General features: G+C 37.7%; 1 protein-coding gene across 14 annotated transcripts in view; it reads left to right on the top strand.

Annotated features, from left to right (window-relative positions):
• Positions 1–15,354, top strand: part of WDFY3 (WD repeat and FYVE domain containing 3) — a 276,232-nt gene that overhangs the window by 213,078 nt on the left and 47,800 nt on the right. For 12 of the 14 annotated variants that reach the window (XM_027059971.2, XM_027059983.2, XM_027059961.2 and 9 more), the window contains 6 exons: positions 965–1,074; positions 3,322–3,504; positions 4,406–4,563; positions 5,658–5,735; positions 7,373–7,600; positions 13,914–13,967. In XM_027059971.2, the coding sequence (XP_026915772.1) occupies positions 965–1,074; positions 3,322–3,504; positions 4,406–4,563; positions 5,658–5,735; positions 7,373–7,600; positions 13,914–13,967 (811 nt within the window). The remainder of the gene's footprint in view (positions 1–964; positions 1,075–3,321; positions 3,505–4,405; positions 4,564–5,657; positions 5,736–7,372; positions 7,601–13,913; positions 13,968–15,354) is intronic. The other 2 variants (XM_027060012.2, XM_027060036.2) reach the window with 1 other exon arrangement.

Raw genomic sequence — 15,354 nt, forward strand, 5'->3', positions numbered from 1 at the left:
ACACTGTCAACACAGAGCCCGATGCAGGACTCAAACCCACAAACCATGAGATCATGACCTGAGCCTAAACCAAGAGTCAGTCTCATAACTGACTGAGCCACCCAGGCTCCCCAAAGTTTACTTTTAAAATAAACAAAATACACATTGTTGGAGGTTAAGAGAGGTGAAAAGAATGCAATAAATAAATGCAGTGGTATATGTTAAATGGGTGAAATTAGTATTTTTCCATTGATTGCTTTGACAAATACGTATTCAGTGTCTGCTGGGGCTGGGCGTTGAATTAGGGACTGGGATGAAATGTGAGCAAGAAGGAACCCATGGTGGGGTTTTGAAATATGCAGTCTAGGAGTAAAGATAGAAGTAAGCAAGACTGGTCAGGGTGCTAAGTGCTGTGCTAGAAGCATGGTGCTTTGGGAGCATGGAACACATGCCCCTAACTGGAGGAGACACCTGCCGAGTTACAACTTGAACATGGTTAAGGAGGAGGTTAGCCCTCCAAAGGGGATAAGAGTGATGTAGGAAGAAGGAGCCATCTGTATGATTGCCCTGGAGGAGGCAAGAATGTGGCACTTAGGGGAAACTGCAAGTAATTGACTGCCACTAAAGCAAAAATGGTGGCATAAGAGACTGGAGGGAGGTGGTACATAGACATATGAGCAGAATGTTCTTAAATGACCTTTTTATAATTTTTAGGTAAAAATGTTAATAGTGATCAGAAGGCATCTCAGTGCTGTTGTGTCTTTAATTACAGTTAGTCAAGTGGGTTTGTGAGATCACCCCTTTAAATGGCATTTTTATGCTAAAGTAGGAAGTTCTGTTTTGTGCATCTGCTGAATGTCTGTCTGCCAATTATGGAACTTTGTAATAGAGCCCGCATTTACCTGTGTCTGCAGAGGTATACTTGGTCATTATGGTTTTCAGCTACAGTCATTTCCTTCATATAGTTTAAACTGGAATTTTTCAGCAACGTGGATGGATTCGGACTGGAAGCAGAAGCCCGCATGACTACATGGCACATTATGATACCCTCTGACATTGAACCAGATGGTGGTTACAGCCAAGATATTAGTGAAGGTAATTGCCTCAATATGTTCTCTTCCTTTTCTCTCCCCACTCCTTCATTTCTAAGTTTTAAGATACACCCTGCCCTCTTCCAAAAAAACTCACTTAAGAGACGGCTGGGTGGTTTGGTCGGCTAAGTGTCCGACTTCGGCTCAGGTCATGATCTCGCAGTTTGTGGGTTCAAGCCCCGCATCGGGCTCTGTGCTGACAGCTCAGAGCCGGGAGCCTGCTTCAGATTCTGGGTCTCCCTCTCTCTGCCCTCCCCCACTAGCTGGCGCTCTCTGTGTCTCTCAAAAATAATAAACATTAAAAAAATTTTAAAAACCTCACTTGAGAAACTGTCAGCATTGACAACCAGCCCCCCAGTAGGTCACACCTGAATCCACACCTATATGCCCACCAACATCTAAATCAACCTGGTAGCTGTAGCTCTCCTTATGCCAAGATGGGTAAACCACTAACCGCTGATATTGCTAGCCCTCAGCATTTCATGGTAACACTGGGAGACTTGATATTTATTTACCTTTGCACAGCTAGTGGTGCAAATACTGACTTGGCATTTGCCATTAAGAGACCTGCCTATTGGTAGTGTCAGACATGTCACATTAGAGTCAAATACTGCTTGAGACAGGTTGTCACTACTCTTCTTTTTTTTTTTTTTTTTTTTTTTTTTTTTGAGAAAGAGAAAGTGGGAGCAAGCAGGGGAAGGGCAGAGGGAGAGAGAAAATCTCAAGCAGGCTCCATGCCCAGCACAGAGCCCAACTCCAGGCTTGATCTCCTATGGGATCATGATCTGAGCCAAAATCAAGGGTCTGACACTTTTAACCGACTGAGCCACCTAGGTGCCCCACTACTACCATTTTTATTCTCTTTTAATCTAGTTTTCCCACTGATTTTTATAAGTATTGTGCATTAAAGTCTTTGGGGTGGATTGATTTCTAATTTCCATGTTGGTCCATAGAAAAGTCAGATAACTACAGTAGTGTTGGTCTCCCCAGCCATACAGTGTGGTGGTTTAGCATATGACTTTATCCTTTGGAAGGCCAACACTCACTCTTTCATTCATTTAAGCATTAATTTACTCTGTTTGCTTTCACTAACACATTTTGAAGCCCAGACACTGAGGAACGGTGACTGTTTTCACCCCACACGGAACTAACAGTTTAGAACGTTGGTTCTCAAAGCAGACTAACCACATCAGCATCATTTGAGAGCTTGTTAGAAAAACAGATTCTCTGGCCCCACTCAGATCTACTGAATCAGAAACTCTGGGCATGGAGACCAGCAGTCTGTTTTAACAGGCCATTCAGGTGACTCTGATGCTTGGTAAAGATTGGTCTAGAGCAGGAGTCAGACAAATTAGCAAGGAATCCTTAGTAAGATGCAATTTAATAGTAAATATAAATATTCTTTTCAAATATTTGTTCTCTTTTTTCCTTTTGCAAATTTAGGAACAAGTAACTTAATTTTCCACTTAAATAGATTTAAAAATTATTTTTAAATGGGGTTAAGTTTTTACATAGAAGAAGCTAGACAATAAAATTTCTGTGTATTCAATTTCTAGTTTTATAAGTAAAAATGCAGTCTTTTGCATACATATTAATATATATTTTTAAATTTTTTTTAATGTTTATTTTTGAGAGACAGAGACACAGTGTAAGCAGGGGAGGGGCAGAGAGAATCTGAAGCAGGCTCCAGGCTCTGAGCTGTCAGCACAGAGCCCAATGTGGAGCTTAAAAACACGAACTATGAGATCATGACCTGAGCCAAAGTTGGATGCTTAACTAACTGAGCCATCCAGGTGCCCCATGAACATATATATTTCTTAAGTTCTCCAAGTAACCAACCACTGTTTTGGTTATCTGAATAATAATTTTTACTGAGCTTAATATGATATGAAGCTTGGGGCGCCTGGGTGGCTCAGTTGGTTAAGCGTCCGACTTCAGCTCAGGTCACGATCTCGCGGTCTGTGAGTTCGAGCCCTGCGTCGGGCTCTGGGCTGATGGCTCAGAGCCTGGAGCCTGCTTCCAATTCTGTGTCTCCCTCTCTCTCTGCCCCTCCCCCGTTCATGCTCTGTCTCTCTCTGTCCCAAAAATAAAATAAAACGTCAAAAAAATAAAAAATAAAAAAATATGATATGAACCTTTTTTTTTTGACAACTAAGTACCCTAGATGAGATTCTTAGATGTAAAACATGAAGAAAATTACTAACTACCTTTATATTGTGTTTTTGATAAGTTGCTTTTTTCCATTTCCTAGGGCGTCAGCTTCTTATAAAAGCTGTCAACAGAGTTTGGACTGAATTAATTCATAGTAAGAAACAAGCCTTGGAGGAGCTTTTCAAAGTCACTCTACCTGTGAACGAGAGGGGTCATGTGGACATAGCTATAGCAAGGCCACTCATTGAAGAAGCTGGTTTAAAGTGTTGGCAGAATCATCTGGGTAAGAGAGTCCTCAGAGATGATATGAACAAGAGATTTTACATGCGACTGTTGTCTATGGGTACACTTTAGATACGTAATTAAAACTATCCCAAAAGGGTCTTATGGCGGCAAAAGTGAAAGTTAACAGCCATTCTAGAATGGTTATGTTGAGATTTGGCTTTTTTTTCCTCAGGTTTTTTTTTGTTGGTTTTTTTTTTTGTTGTTGTTGTTGTTTTTTTTAAATCTGAGATGTGTTACCTACCCCTCTGCCATTTATAAATTTGTAAATAATACTCTGCCTGCAGATGTTCATTATGGTCACCATCTTGTCTACAAATCCATAATCCCTCTTCTGTAATTCTGAAATTCAAAAAGCCCTGAAAATCCAAGGTTTTTTCAGGAATTTGGTGCCCAAAATCACTTGTTAGCAAAGCCTAACCTATCTTGATATATCCTACTTAGTATAAATATTCACACATTTTGCTGCAGAAATATTAATTTGTTCATTTTATGGTTTACTGTCATTGACCTCCTGTTGGTACTATATAATATATAGTGTAGGTAACGTATCACTTTTTTAAAATCCAAAACATTCTACATTCCAGAGTATATGCAGCACCAAATATTTTAGATAGGGGGTTGTGAATTGTTGTTAACACAGAAACTGAATGCAGTTAAAGTAAGTTTGCGTATTACTGCAGAGCTGTGAGGCTTCAGCCAAATGTAAATTCAACTAGTACAGTAATTCCCAAGCAGTTATCCATGTAAATGTGTGATATCTAAGAGAATGTCTGTGTCTGTAATGTCAGCTGTTTTCATAACTACAAAATTGTGGTTTGTAACCATGACACAAAAGTGTTAAAAGTAAGACTGAGAAATACATGGAGAAATTGCAAAGTCATGTAATTTTAATTTCACAGCCCACGAGAAGAAATGCATAAGTCGAGGAGAAGCTCTGGCGCCCACCACGCAATCCAAATTGTCCCGTGTGAGCAGTGGTTTTGGTCTTTCCAAGTTAACAGGATCAAGAAGGAATCGAAAGGAAAGTGGTCTTAACAAACACAGTCTTTCCACCCAGGTACGTTGTTCAGCTTCATCGATGGTACTATCAGAAATCTGTATTTCAAGGTTTAGTTGTAGTGTTTCATACAATACATTTAACATGTACAAGCGTGTGATTTGAAGTACAACTTTTCTGCATTGTTGCTTTAGAAGAGAGAAGGAAAGAACCCACATAATGAGAATGTCTCCCAACTGTCTATGATAAAATTGCGTTCTGAGTGTTGTGTATGCACAGCCACTTCATAACTGGACGTGACATCCAGATACTGATCTGTGATCAGACAGTGGGTAATCTTTCCCAGTTTTTCCAAACTTCCGATAATTTTGTTACTGATAATTATATAAATTTTAAAGCGGTAGCAGAACAAAATGGTTTTTTTGTTCTTTAGTACCTTGTCATATACATCTGTGATTGATTTTTTCAAAACTCCTCTACCTATGTTAATTGCTTCTTCATCATACTTCCTCTACCATCCCAGAATCTTAGGCAGCTGTGAGGGTCTGAGAGAAAGAATATGTATCATTCACACATTCCATGTGTTAGGCCAGGTTCTCCAGGAAGTACACCTAGAGGGAGTTTGGTGCAAGGTGTTTATTACAGATGCCCTTGTGGTCCATATTTGTGGAAGGGTAAGAAAGGAAGCAGAATTGATCACAGGGAAACACTAGGTTACAAGGCAGGTCTAGCCTGAACTGACCTAAGTGGAGCTTTGGGGCCAAAATGGCCTGCCCCAGTTGACCTGTACTGAGCTGAAATAGCTGAATTTGCCTGCCTCCAAATCACCCCGTCATTAGGTTTGGGGTTCCCTGGCAGTTCTCTGCAGCTGTGGTGATCCCTGAAGGTGCTGATGGCACTCTCAAAGGCTGTAGGAGCAAGCGTGTCCTTGAAGGGGCATTGAGCAGGGGAGGGCTGGGAGTGGATCTGTGTCCATCATGCAAGCCTCTATTAGATTCATCAGATAATTAATCTTTTAGGGTTTTGTTTATTTTGTAGTTGTGCCTTTAGCAGAATATTAATTTAATAAGTAATTTGGCATTATTTTAAGGCTAGTTAGCATTTTTTCAGGCAATCCATGAAATATTAACATCTCATTTTCCGTCCATTGTTAGGAGATTTCTCAGTGGATGTTTACACATATTGCTGTTGTCCGTGACTTAGTAGATACACAATATAAGGAATATCAGGAGGTAAGAATTCGTAACTATAATAAAGGTTTGTTTTGTGTTCCTTGACTGAGAAAAGACTCTTTCTCATGATACTTTTTTAACCCGAAGAGTAAGTTACTAAACTGCGTTCATCATCAGATGATGTTTTAAATTATCCCTGCCAGCTACTTTGGCCATTGGTTTTAAGACAGAAAAATTTGAACTTTCTAGAAGCAGATGGCATTGCAAAAAACAACAAACTGGAAATCACAACTAAATAGCATTAATGTCAATGGTACTGACGTATTGCATGTGTTGTTCCTAATAAATATTAAAATACAAGAAAATCTCTCTCAGACTTAACAAGGAGACTATGAAAATATGCATCAAAGTCTCTGAAAAGTCTCTTAAAATTCAAAAAAAACTTGAAGATGAAATAATTTTTTTTTTCTTATAGTCACTTAGTGATTATGTTGGTAAGAAATAAATTCAGTGAAATCCTCTTGGTGAATTCATGATTACTCAAAAACTTATCCTAAATATTTTATTTCCAAAATGGCTGATTTAGATCTATTAAAGATTTCTGAATGCTGAATTGCTAATATTTTAGGAGCATACACTAGCTATTTGTTACAGGGTATTGACTTCCCCACCAAGAATACATTAAATACTACTATGGTATTATGTAACTTCAAGATTATTCATTCCGTAATCTTCACTGTTAGTTGTAGAAAGAGATCTTTATTCTTAGATTGATATTGTATTCTTCTATTCCATCAATCATTAAATATGCAATACGTCTTGGGGCGCCTGGGTGGCTCAGTTGGTCAAGCGTCCGACTTCGCTCAGGTCATGAACTCACAGTTCATGAGTTTGAGCCCCGCATCGGGCTCTGTGCTGACAGCTTGGAGCCTGGAGCCTGCTTCAGATTCTGTGTCTCCCTCTCTCTCTGCCCCTCACCCGCTCACTCTCTGTCTCTCAAACATAAATAAACATTAAAAAAAAATTTTTTAATGTGCTATATGTCTTGATATTTGATATATACCAAGAAGTTATACCAATTCAGAAATTTTCTTTTAAGTAAAGTGGTTTGGATCTATCCCAGTGGCCAACTGAAAATGGTTTTTCTTTTATTCTTCTATGAATATCAAGTTATTTACCAGAACTGCATGTTTATATTCTTTACCTAAAATTTTTGGAAACGTTACCAAGTTTGGCAGTAATGTGGTGTGCTGGCACTATTTCTTGATCTGATTCACTAGATTTTCTCCTATCCAGGTTCTAGTACCTACCTGTTTTACAACTTGAGGGTGGGAAGGGGTCTCATCGTTAAGTTACTGTGTTTATCCATTAACTTACACTGAACTAACCATTTCAGTGTATTTTCATAAGGCACTGCACACTGTGCCTTGTACATATCTGTCATTTACTTGGTGCTAAAGTAATCACTTTGGCCACCATAAAAACCATACCTTCTCACAAAATTAGTAGCCTGATGTTTTTTAACAATTTTATTGTTATAGAACAACAAATAAATGTAATTTTACTTATATACTATTGACTGAAATGGTATATACTGGTTTTGTTTCCAAATATTAACTTGGTTTTAAGTTATTTGTAGACTTTTAATTATTGCTCCCACTTTTGCTTGAAAACCAACCTGGACCCCCTCCCCGTAGCGCCAGCAGAATGCCCTGAAGTACGTGACAGAGGAGTGGTGCCAGATCGAGTACGAACTGTTGCGGGAGCGAGGGTTGTGGGGCCCCCCCATCGGTTCCCATCTAGACAAATGGATGTTGGAGATGACAGAAGGGCCCTGCAGAATGAGGAAAAAAATGGTGCGAAATGATATGTTTTATAACCATTACCCTTATGTGCCAGAAACGGAGCAAGAGACCAACGTGGCGGTGAGTATTCAGAGTTAAATGTTCGTAATGGCTCTTAAAAAATTTTTCCTCTTGGCAAGCATTCTCCTCTTAGGTCGTTTACCTAAAATCTCTAATTTAGGAACTTCACCGAACAGTGTCAGATTGATGACACAGGGTGGTGGGTGTGGGATGAAGCAGTGCAACAAGGCAGCGAGGAGACACTGTGACAGGCTCTGGGGCCGACTGCCAGGGTTTCCAGCCAGCCTCTGCCACTTCACTCGCTGAGTGACCTGGGACAGGCCACGAGCCACGCCAGGTTTCCATTTCCTTGTGCCTGAAATGGAGAAAGTAACAGTCCCATCTCAAAAGCTGTTAGGACTCAGTTGGTTAAAATTAGAGAGCTACTTCTGTGGTGCTTATTCGTGTGCCAGAAAGCATTCCGAGTGACTTACGTAAATAAACAGTGGCGCTAAGCAGTATCCTTTGAAGAAATACAACAGCTAAAGAATAATAGCCTGAATATGTATCTTTCTCTGTATATCAAGAAACTTCATCACGGACTCCACAGGTTTAAAACACGGCAGAAGTTCTTTTTATTCAGAGAAGTCACCCTTTCCAAAGCCTTTCTTCAGACTTTTGCACATAGACTAGAAAAATTTCGTCCAAGCCGATGATGGCACAGGAATCGTGTTTTTAAGTTTAGGGAAATACACTCTCCTGGGCGTGGCTAGCTGGCTCAGTCAGTTCCTGGTCGTGAGTTCAAGCCTCGCATTGGGTGTAGAGCCTACTTAAAAACAAAAACAAGCAAACAAACAGAAGAAAAGTATACTTTCCCAAGAAAGCCACTACAAGTTTAAAAGAGAAACCACAAGACTATAAAATCCACTGAGTTCAATTCTGAAAACCCTCTTAACATTTCAAAACAGTAATTCAACTCTTCGGTGTCCAATAATAATCCTTTGCCTCCAAAACGAAGTGCACTTTTGTCCTTAGAAAACTCATGTTTATTGTAGAATCACAGCTTTGGAAGCTGAAAGAGGGTCTCACCTGTCATTTTATCCAGCTTCTTCATTCTGTTGTTTTAATGTGTAATCAATTGCAAAGACATTATTTATGAGGCATTTACCTGTGTTTGTACCTTGTCTCTGAAATGAAGTCCATATTTCACACTTGAGAGCACACCTGTGTTTGGACTAGCCACACTTCATGTGGTCAGTGGCTGCCATTCTAGACCAGAACAGCTCTAGAGAATTCCTGATTTTTAGACCACTGTTTCGTGACTTGTTCTTAATCTATACTCCTTTTTGACGAAAAACTCTTATATCTTCCTTTAATCTCATTTAAATGAAAAAAAATTAAAATTGTAGCTTTTAAAAAAATACAGTCTGGAAAAGCATCTTCTAAGAATTTCCTCCTCCCCAAGGATCTGATCACACTATGCTTCATGAAGACAGAATGGTGACTCTCTCTCAAGGGAATGTATTCCATGCTGTGTTTCACTCCAGTATTTAGCTGTCTTTGAAATAAATCTAGTGTAAACTCCTATACCCAGTTAGAAACCCAGATCACTACAGATCACTAAAGAATATTTGGGGTTTGTTTTTGGATATGTGGTTAATACAAAATGTTTAGAATTCTAAAAATGTTTAGAATCAAACACTTGCCAACTGTAGAAGTTTTATTATATTGTATTAAAAACTTCATTTCAGAACCTTTCATGGCTTAAATACTTTAAATATTTTAAATATTTTGAAATACATTCTTGACTTGATATTTGATTGTCTTGACAATTAAAGAAACTAAGATTTATAAAAGAAGCTTAGAACGTGGATCTTCTAATAAGTAGTTTGGGTTCTATAATGTGAGGGAAGCTTGCATTGTTCCAGTGACCCTTTTTTTCCTGCCAAAACCCTGGCTCTATTTATTTTGTACCCACTGATTTCACTACTGTTCTCATACTTCTTAGAATATATAGGGGTTCTAGGTGGCTCAGTGGGTTAAGCATCGGACTTCAGCTCAGGTCATGATCTCACAGTTCGTGGGTTTGAGCCTTGTGTTGGGCTCTGTGCTGACAGCTCAGAGCCTGGAGCCTGCTTCAGATTCTGTGTCTCCTTCTCTCTCTCTCTGCCCCTCCCATGCTCATGCTCTCTGTCTCTCAAAATGAATAAATGTTTAAAAAATTTGTTTAAAGAATATGGGTCTTAGACCTGCTAATAAATAGTTAAGATTTTTCAACATAACTTCCTAAAGTTCACTTTTCCCAGAGCTATTCCATTCTGTCAAGAATGTCATACTTGGTACAGCTGTAACTTAAAGCACCATAATCTCTAATACTAGTACACCATATTAAAAAAAATTAAAATCCACCCATATTTTGCAGCCTTTTACTAGCACCTACTTTTGTCTGAGCAAACCAGCAATACAGTCTCTAATTCTTAATCTTTTCCTCAAGTGAATAATTAAGACTTTAAGCCTGTAACAATCTGATAAAATATTTCTTGAGTCAACAGTCATTTAAATTGAATCCATTCAAGAATACTAAAATATAAGACAAATATGCTCTCCTAAAAATGTCACAAACCCACTATTTTTATTTAACTGAGGCATATGCTTTTGAGGCATATTTTTTACTTATATAACCATATTTTTATATTGTTTATTCCTTTCCTTCTTTGTAACAGTGTCATTCAACTTTATAGAAGTATATTTAAACTTCCGTATCAGATAAAAACAAAATAACCTATTTGAAGTTCACACTTACAACCTTAGTATCATTAGCATTTTACGTAAGCAAAGGCGTTCACCATCCTAAGAAATCTAAACAGTCTCAGAAATAAGTATGTACCATATGGAACTTATTTTTCAGCCAGATGGGTTACATATTGGGAAATACAAGGCAGTCAAGAAAGGCTGCAGATACATTTACAGAAAAGGAAAGAGCAGGTGGGAAGGGGAGACAGTTACAGAATGTGGAATTTATGTGGCTTAGTCCATTCACGAGTCAAGGTTAATCTGAATCTGCTGTGATGAAATTTTCTGAATGACTAATTATTTTGGTTTTGCCAGTTCAGAATTCTTGTAAATTTAAAATGCCATTAAATGTCCACTTTTATTTTATGGAATATGCAGTCTGGCAATGTTTACAGCAAAGAAGATTCCAAAAAGTAGAAGCAGCTGCTCTCCTACTGACTTGTATCATAAGATCAAAAAAGAAGAGTAGGTGCTTACGAAGCACAGTGAGCTTGATGCTCTGCAGAGCAGTTTACGTGCAGTTTCATTACATCTCACCACAGTCCTCTGAAGTATAGTTAGTACTGTTTTCCCAGTTACACAGAGGAGGCATCAAAATGTAGAGAAGTTCTAGGGTGCATCCAGTAAGTAGTAGAGTAAGACATAGTATATAGGATGACAGTTCCTCAGAAGTTGAATCACTTTTGAAAAAGAAAAGATTCTAACCTTTGATGGTTTTGTGACATTATTGGTGAACAGTGAATTTCTTCCAGACAGAAACAGTATGCTAGGTTTTGTCTCTCTAATGCTAACAGAGTATCAGGAACTTAATCAGTGTTGAATGAATGGACATATCAGCACTCTTTCTCCTGAAATTATAGACTTTTCCATTGCTTTCTCATTTAGCATTCTGTAGAATTTTCCTAATTCTGAAACTTTTCTAGTAAAAAGGGCTAGAGCCAAATTATGACCTTTGGGCCTAAAACTTATATAATTTGGGAGAGGGCTCTACAAGAAAAGGAGTGTAGTAAACTTCGGGCTACAAAATTACTCGGACGCCTCTTTCCAGCCTTTTGAAAGGATCCCGTAGAAACTGAGAGCTGTTGAAGTTTAAGACTTTCCTTTTGGAGGGCGTCTGGGTGGCTCAGTAGTTTAATCATCAGACTTGATTTTGGTTCAGGTCATGGTCTTGCGGTTTGTGGGTTCAAGCCCCGCGTTGGGCTTTGCACTGGCAGTTAGGAGCCTGCTTGGGATTCTCTCTGCCCCTCCCACTCACACTGTCTCTGTCTCTGTTTCTCTCAAAATAAAAATAAAAAAGACTTTCCTTTTGGGATAATTTCCATTACTAAAACAGCTATGCTAAATTGCACTGTAATTCTATATTTTTTATTAAAGTTTTTTTTGAGAGAAAGTGCATTTTTGAGTGGGGGAGGGGGAAGAGAGAGAGAATCCCAAGCAGACTTGGGGCTCGATTTCACAAATCATGAGATTATGACCTGAGCCGAAATCACGAGTTGGACACCCAACTGACTGAGCCACCCCGGTGCCCCTGTAATTCTGTATTTTAGGTGGTAATGTCAGTTGTAGATGTTGTTAAGATGTGAGCAGAGGATATGATGAAAATATAAAATCCAGTGGCTTTTAAGCAATTGTGTCATTACTCTGAATCCTAAGTAAGGAGAGTAAGATTCCATATTTTGCCATTTTAAAAAAAATTGTATTTAGATATGAAAACCAGGTTTTAATTCTGTGGTCTCCTTATTTTCACAGAATTTATTTTCATAGAATAATTATCTCAAACAAGTGTTCTATTATTTGCAATTACCACCAGGGTGAAGACCCCATTGCCTACCTATTAATTTCGGGCTGCTTGGGACAGAAGGGTAATCAACTTACTAGAAGCTTCCTTTTCTAATTAAGGGAGTCTCCTGTGGCTGCTGTCACATATATTTTTTGTTTAATATACAGATGTCACAGGATTCCTAGAAACTAAGCAACTCATTCAGGAAATGCCATTGTCAGCATTATAGAAAAATGTGAAGAAAAATGGCTGAAGAATTGTTTTCTAGAAATTCTGACTTTGAAAGTTTTAGATTTCTGTGTAAACAATTATAATTTAGTTATAATTTTTTTTAGTAAAAGAGAGGTATGATAATATTAAAGTTATTGGTATAGCTTATCTCTTTACTATTGATTGAATGCTGTGCCTTGTAGTGAAACAAGAGCCTCAGTGAGTGGATCAATGAGCAAGTATGTATTAGACTGGCACTGTACCCTATGCTGCAGGGAAAATAAAGCGTGTGCATTTCAGACCCTGCCAGCATTCTGGTTGGTGATAAATAGTGGACATCAAAGTTGCATTTGCCAATAGGAATTTGTTCATTTTGCTATATTGGTCTGTCACACATCCAGCAATCTATCTTAGTCTTTTTTAATGAATTTCAGAGAGAGTTGCAGAGTCAGTACCCTTCACCCCTTAATATTACACATGCATATCAATAATTAGAATTCAGTTTTTGTTTATAATTCTTTTTTTATTGGCGTAAATTTTACATACATTGAGATATACAAATCTTAAGTACCATTGTATATTCACATGTGTGTATTTTATACTCGTGTAGCCAGTACCCTTACCAAGATAGAGAACATGGATATATATTTTAAAGATTATTCTTCATTACAGGGTATGCTTTTAAAAGTTTGCTTTTAAAGATAAACATTTATTAAAACCATGTGAAGTATTTGAAAGAATGCCCAGTAGTCCAGTGTGTGTTTTGCCTAGGGAAGAAACCCTTGTGAAGTCATTTTGCTGACGCATGTTTACCGTGGGGAAAGGTACTAGAAGTCAACTCCAGATAAGAAGGAAGAAAAATTGGGAGTAGTTCTTGGGTGCATTATTGTCTGTATGTAGCTATCCGTGTATGTTTACATGCATAAGCCCAACACGACAGCTCAAAAGAAATTGCCTTCTTGTTAGTTGAGATTTTATTCTGAGAGTAAAATATATAGCTGCCACCTAATATTTTTGGAAGTGCTCTTTACAAAACTTTTGGCCTGGAGACTGATGGCCCAGTCTCCCTTTTGCTTTCAGCCATTCTGGGGTTGTAGGTGGGAAGGTAGTAAAGAAAGTAGGGCATTGGGCTTTTAGGGGAGGAAAGCACCTCATGATTTCTGTGGTGTGGGGTTTTGGAGATAATGGTGTAAACCAGTTACTCCCGTTATGAAACAGACATAAGGATAAGCACAGTGAAAGGCAGGTGGAAGGTAATAGCTAGCATTAGATTCTATTATCCAGTTTTCTGGTTTTTTTTACTTTTGAAGCCATACAGACTTGCCTGTCAATCATCCATGACATTGACCGCCTATGCTGAGGTTTTGTCTGTGATTTTTCAGTTAGTCCTGTTCAGTTAGCCTTGAGAATTTTAGTGTAGTTTTTACTTTAAAACTACTCTGGATAATTAAAAAATAGTAACGATAATCACAGAATTTTGAGTGTGTCTTCCATATGTCATGCAATCCTCAGGAAAATTTTATTTTTGTGGTGTTCTTTATGTTGTTGTTGTTTTGGTTTTTGTTTTTTTTTTTTTTTCTGATGTGTCTATACTTAATACCCTGTTTTCAGTCTGAGGTCCCAAGTAAACAGCCCGAGACACCTGATGATATCATTCCTCAAAAGGTAAAACACAAATTACCATAAGAGAATGCAAAATACTTGCAGTTTTCTTTGTTTTGTTTTTGGTTTTTTAGTGCATGGTAGACTAGACTAACATAAAAGATTGACTTTCAATTTGTTCTTGTAAGTTCCTTAGAGTTGAAAGGTTGGTGTCATTCGTGCTGAGAGATGTCCTAGTCTTTCTCGGCTTTATTCTAATTAGCTTTCTAGGGCCTGTCTGCTGCTCACTAACAGGTTGAGTGTTTGCTGCTCTCACCACAAAATGTGTATTGCTTCACGTATGAACTAACAAGTTCTGACGCATGTTAGTAATGGGCAGCCTGACACCCTCAACTTTTTTTTTCATTTACTCATTTAATTCCTCCAGATACTAAATAGTGTGTATTTTGAGAATACAAGAAGTATCCTCTTCTAAAAATTATTTTTTCAACCAGAAGGCTTTAATGAAAACTAAGATATACATAGATCACTTAAAAAAAATTTTAGCTTACTTTAATTATAAGTTTAAAAATATACAATTATTTTCTTTTTCCAGAAAGATTCAGTACCTTACTCAGTTTAGAAAAAAAAAAAAAAAAAAGTGATTCTTTAGAACACAGAAAACTACCTCCAAATATTTAGGGAATAAGGCTTATATTTCCAAGTTGAAGTCCTTAACCAAGTAGATGTTCCCGCATCTACTCATTGTCTTGCCCATAACTAACTATGCTTTCGAGTTGAAGATAACACTGTTATACTTAACGTAGAAGAATTGGTACACTACAGAGTTTACTACCTTTCTTTCATTTCAAAACTATTGCAGTATTATTAGTTTGCTTATCAGATTGGTCCTTCCATCATTGTAATATTATTTTACCTCATTTTAATAGTTTCCTATGTTATATATTTCACTTTCCATTTATTGCATATCATTCCTCAGTTAGCTTGCTGCTCTCCTGACTCTGTACCTAAAGTTCAAAGAAGGGCATTGTGGCTTCAGTTATGTAGTTTTTTTTATCTCAAAATAGGTTCAGTATTTAAGTCTAAATATTCCAATTGGACATTTATTTTCCGCTTAAGTTGGAAATCATTTGTTTAAAAAGGTCTTGCTTGAAAAAGCATTATAGTGGAAAGTATATATTGACTACTTGAGTTGAAGAGTAAGCCAACGGAATATTTTTAATTACCTATTCTTATTCATGAGAAAGGAAAAGTGAAATAATGTCTAGAAAGGGAAGGTTTTAAAGCATGATTCAAACTCCATCTTTTTTTTAAATTGTTAATCCAAAGTCTGGGTCTCATTCTAATCGAGGAACCTCTATACATATATTCTCCCTGTGGTTTTACAGTTTTGTAGGACATTTTAGACCTTATTTTTTCCATTATATTTTTAAGAAAAAAGGTCTGGGTC

This window comes from Acinonyx jubatus, chromosome B1 (genome assembly GCF_027475565.1).
Source record: "Acinonyx jubatus isolate Ajub_Pintada_27869175 chromosome B1, VMU_Ajub_asm_v1.0, whole genome shotgun sequence".
In the NCBI taxonomy this organism is placed as follows: Eukaryota; Metazoa; Chordata; class Mammalia; order Carnivora; family Felidae; genus Acinonyx; species Acinonyx jubatus.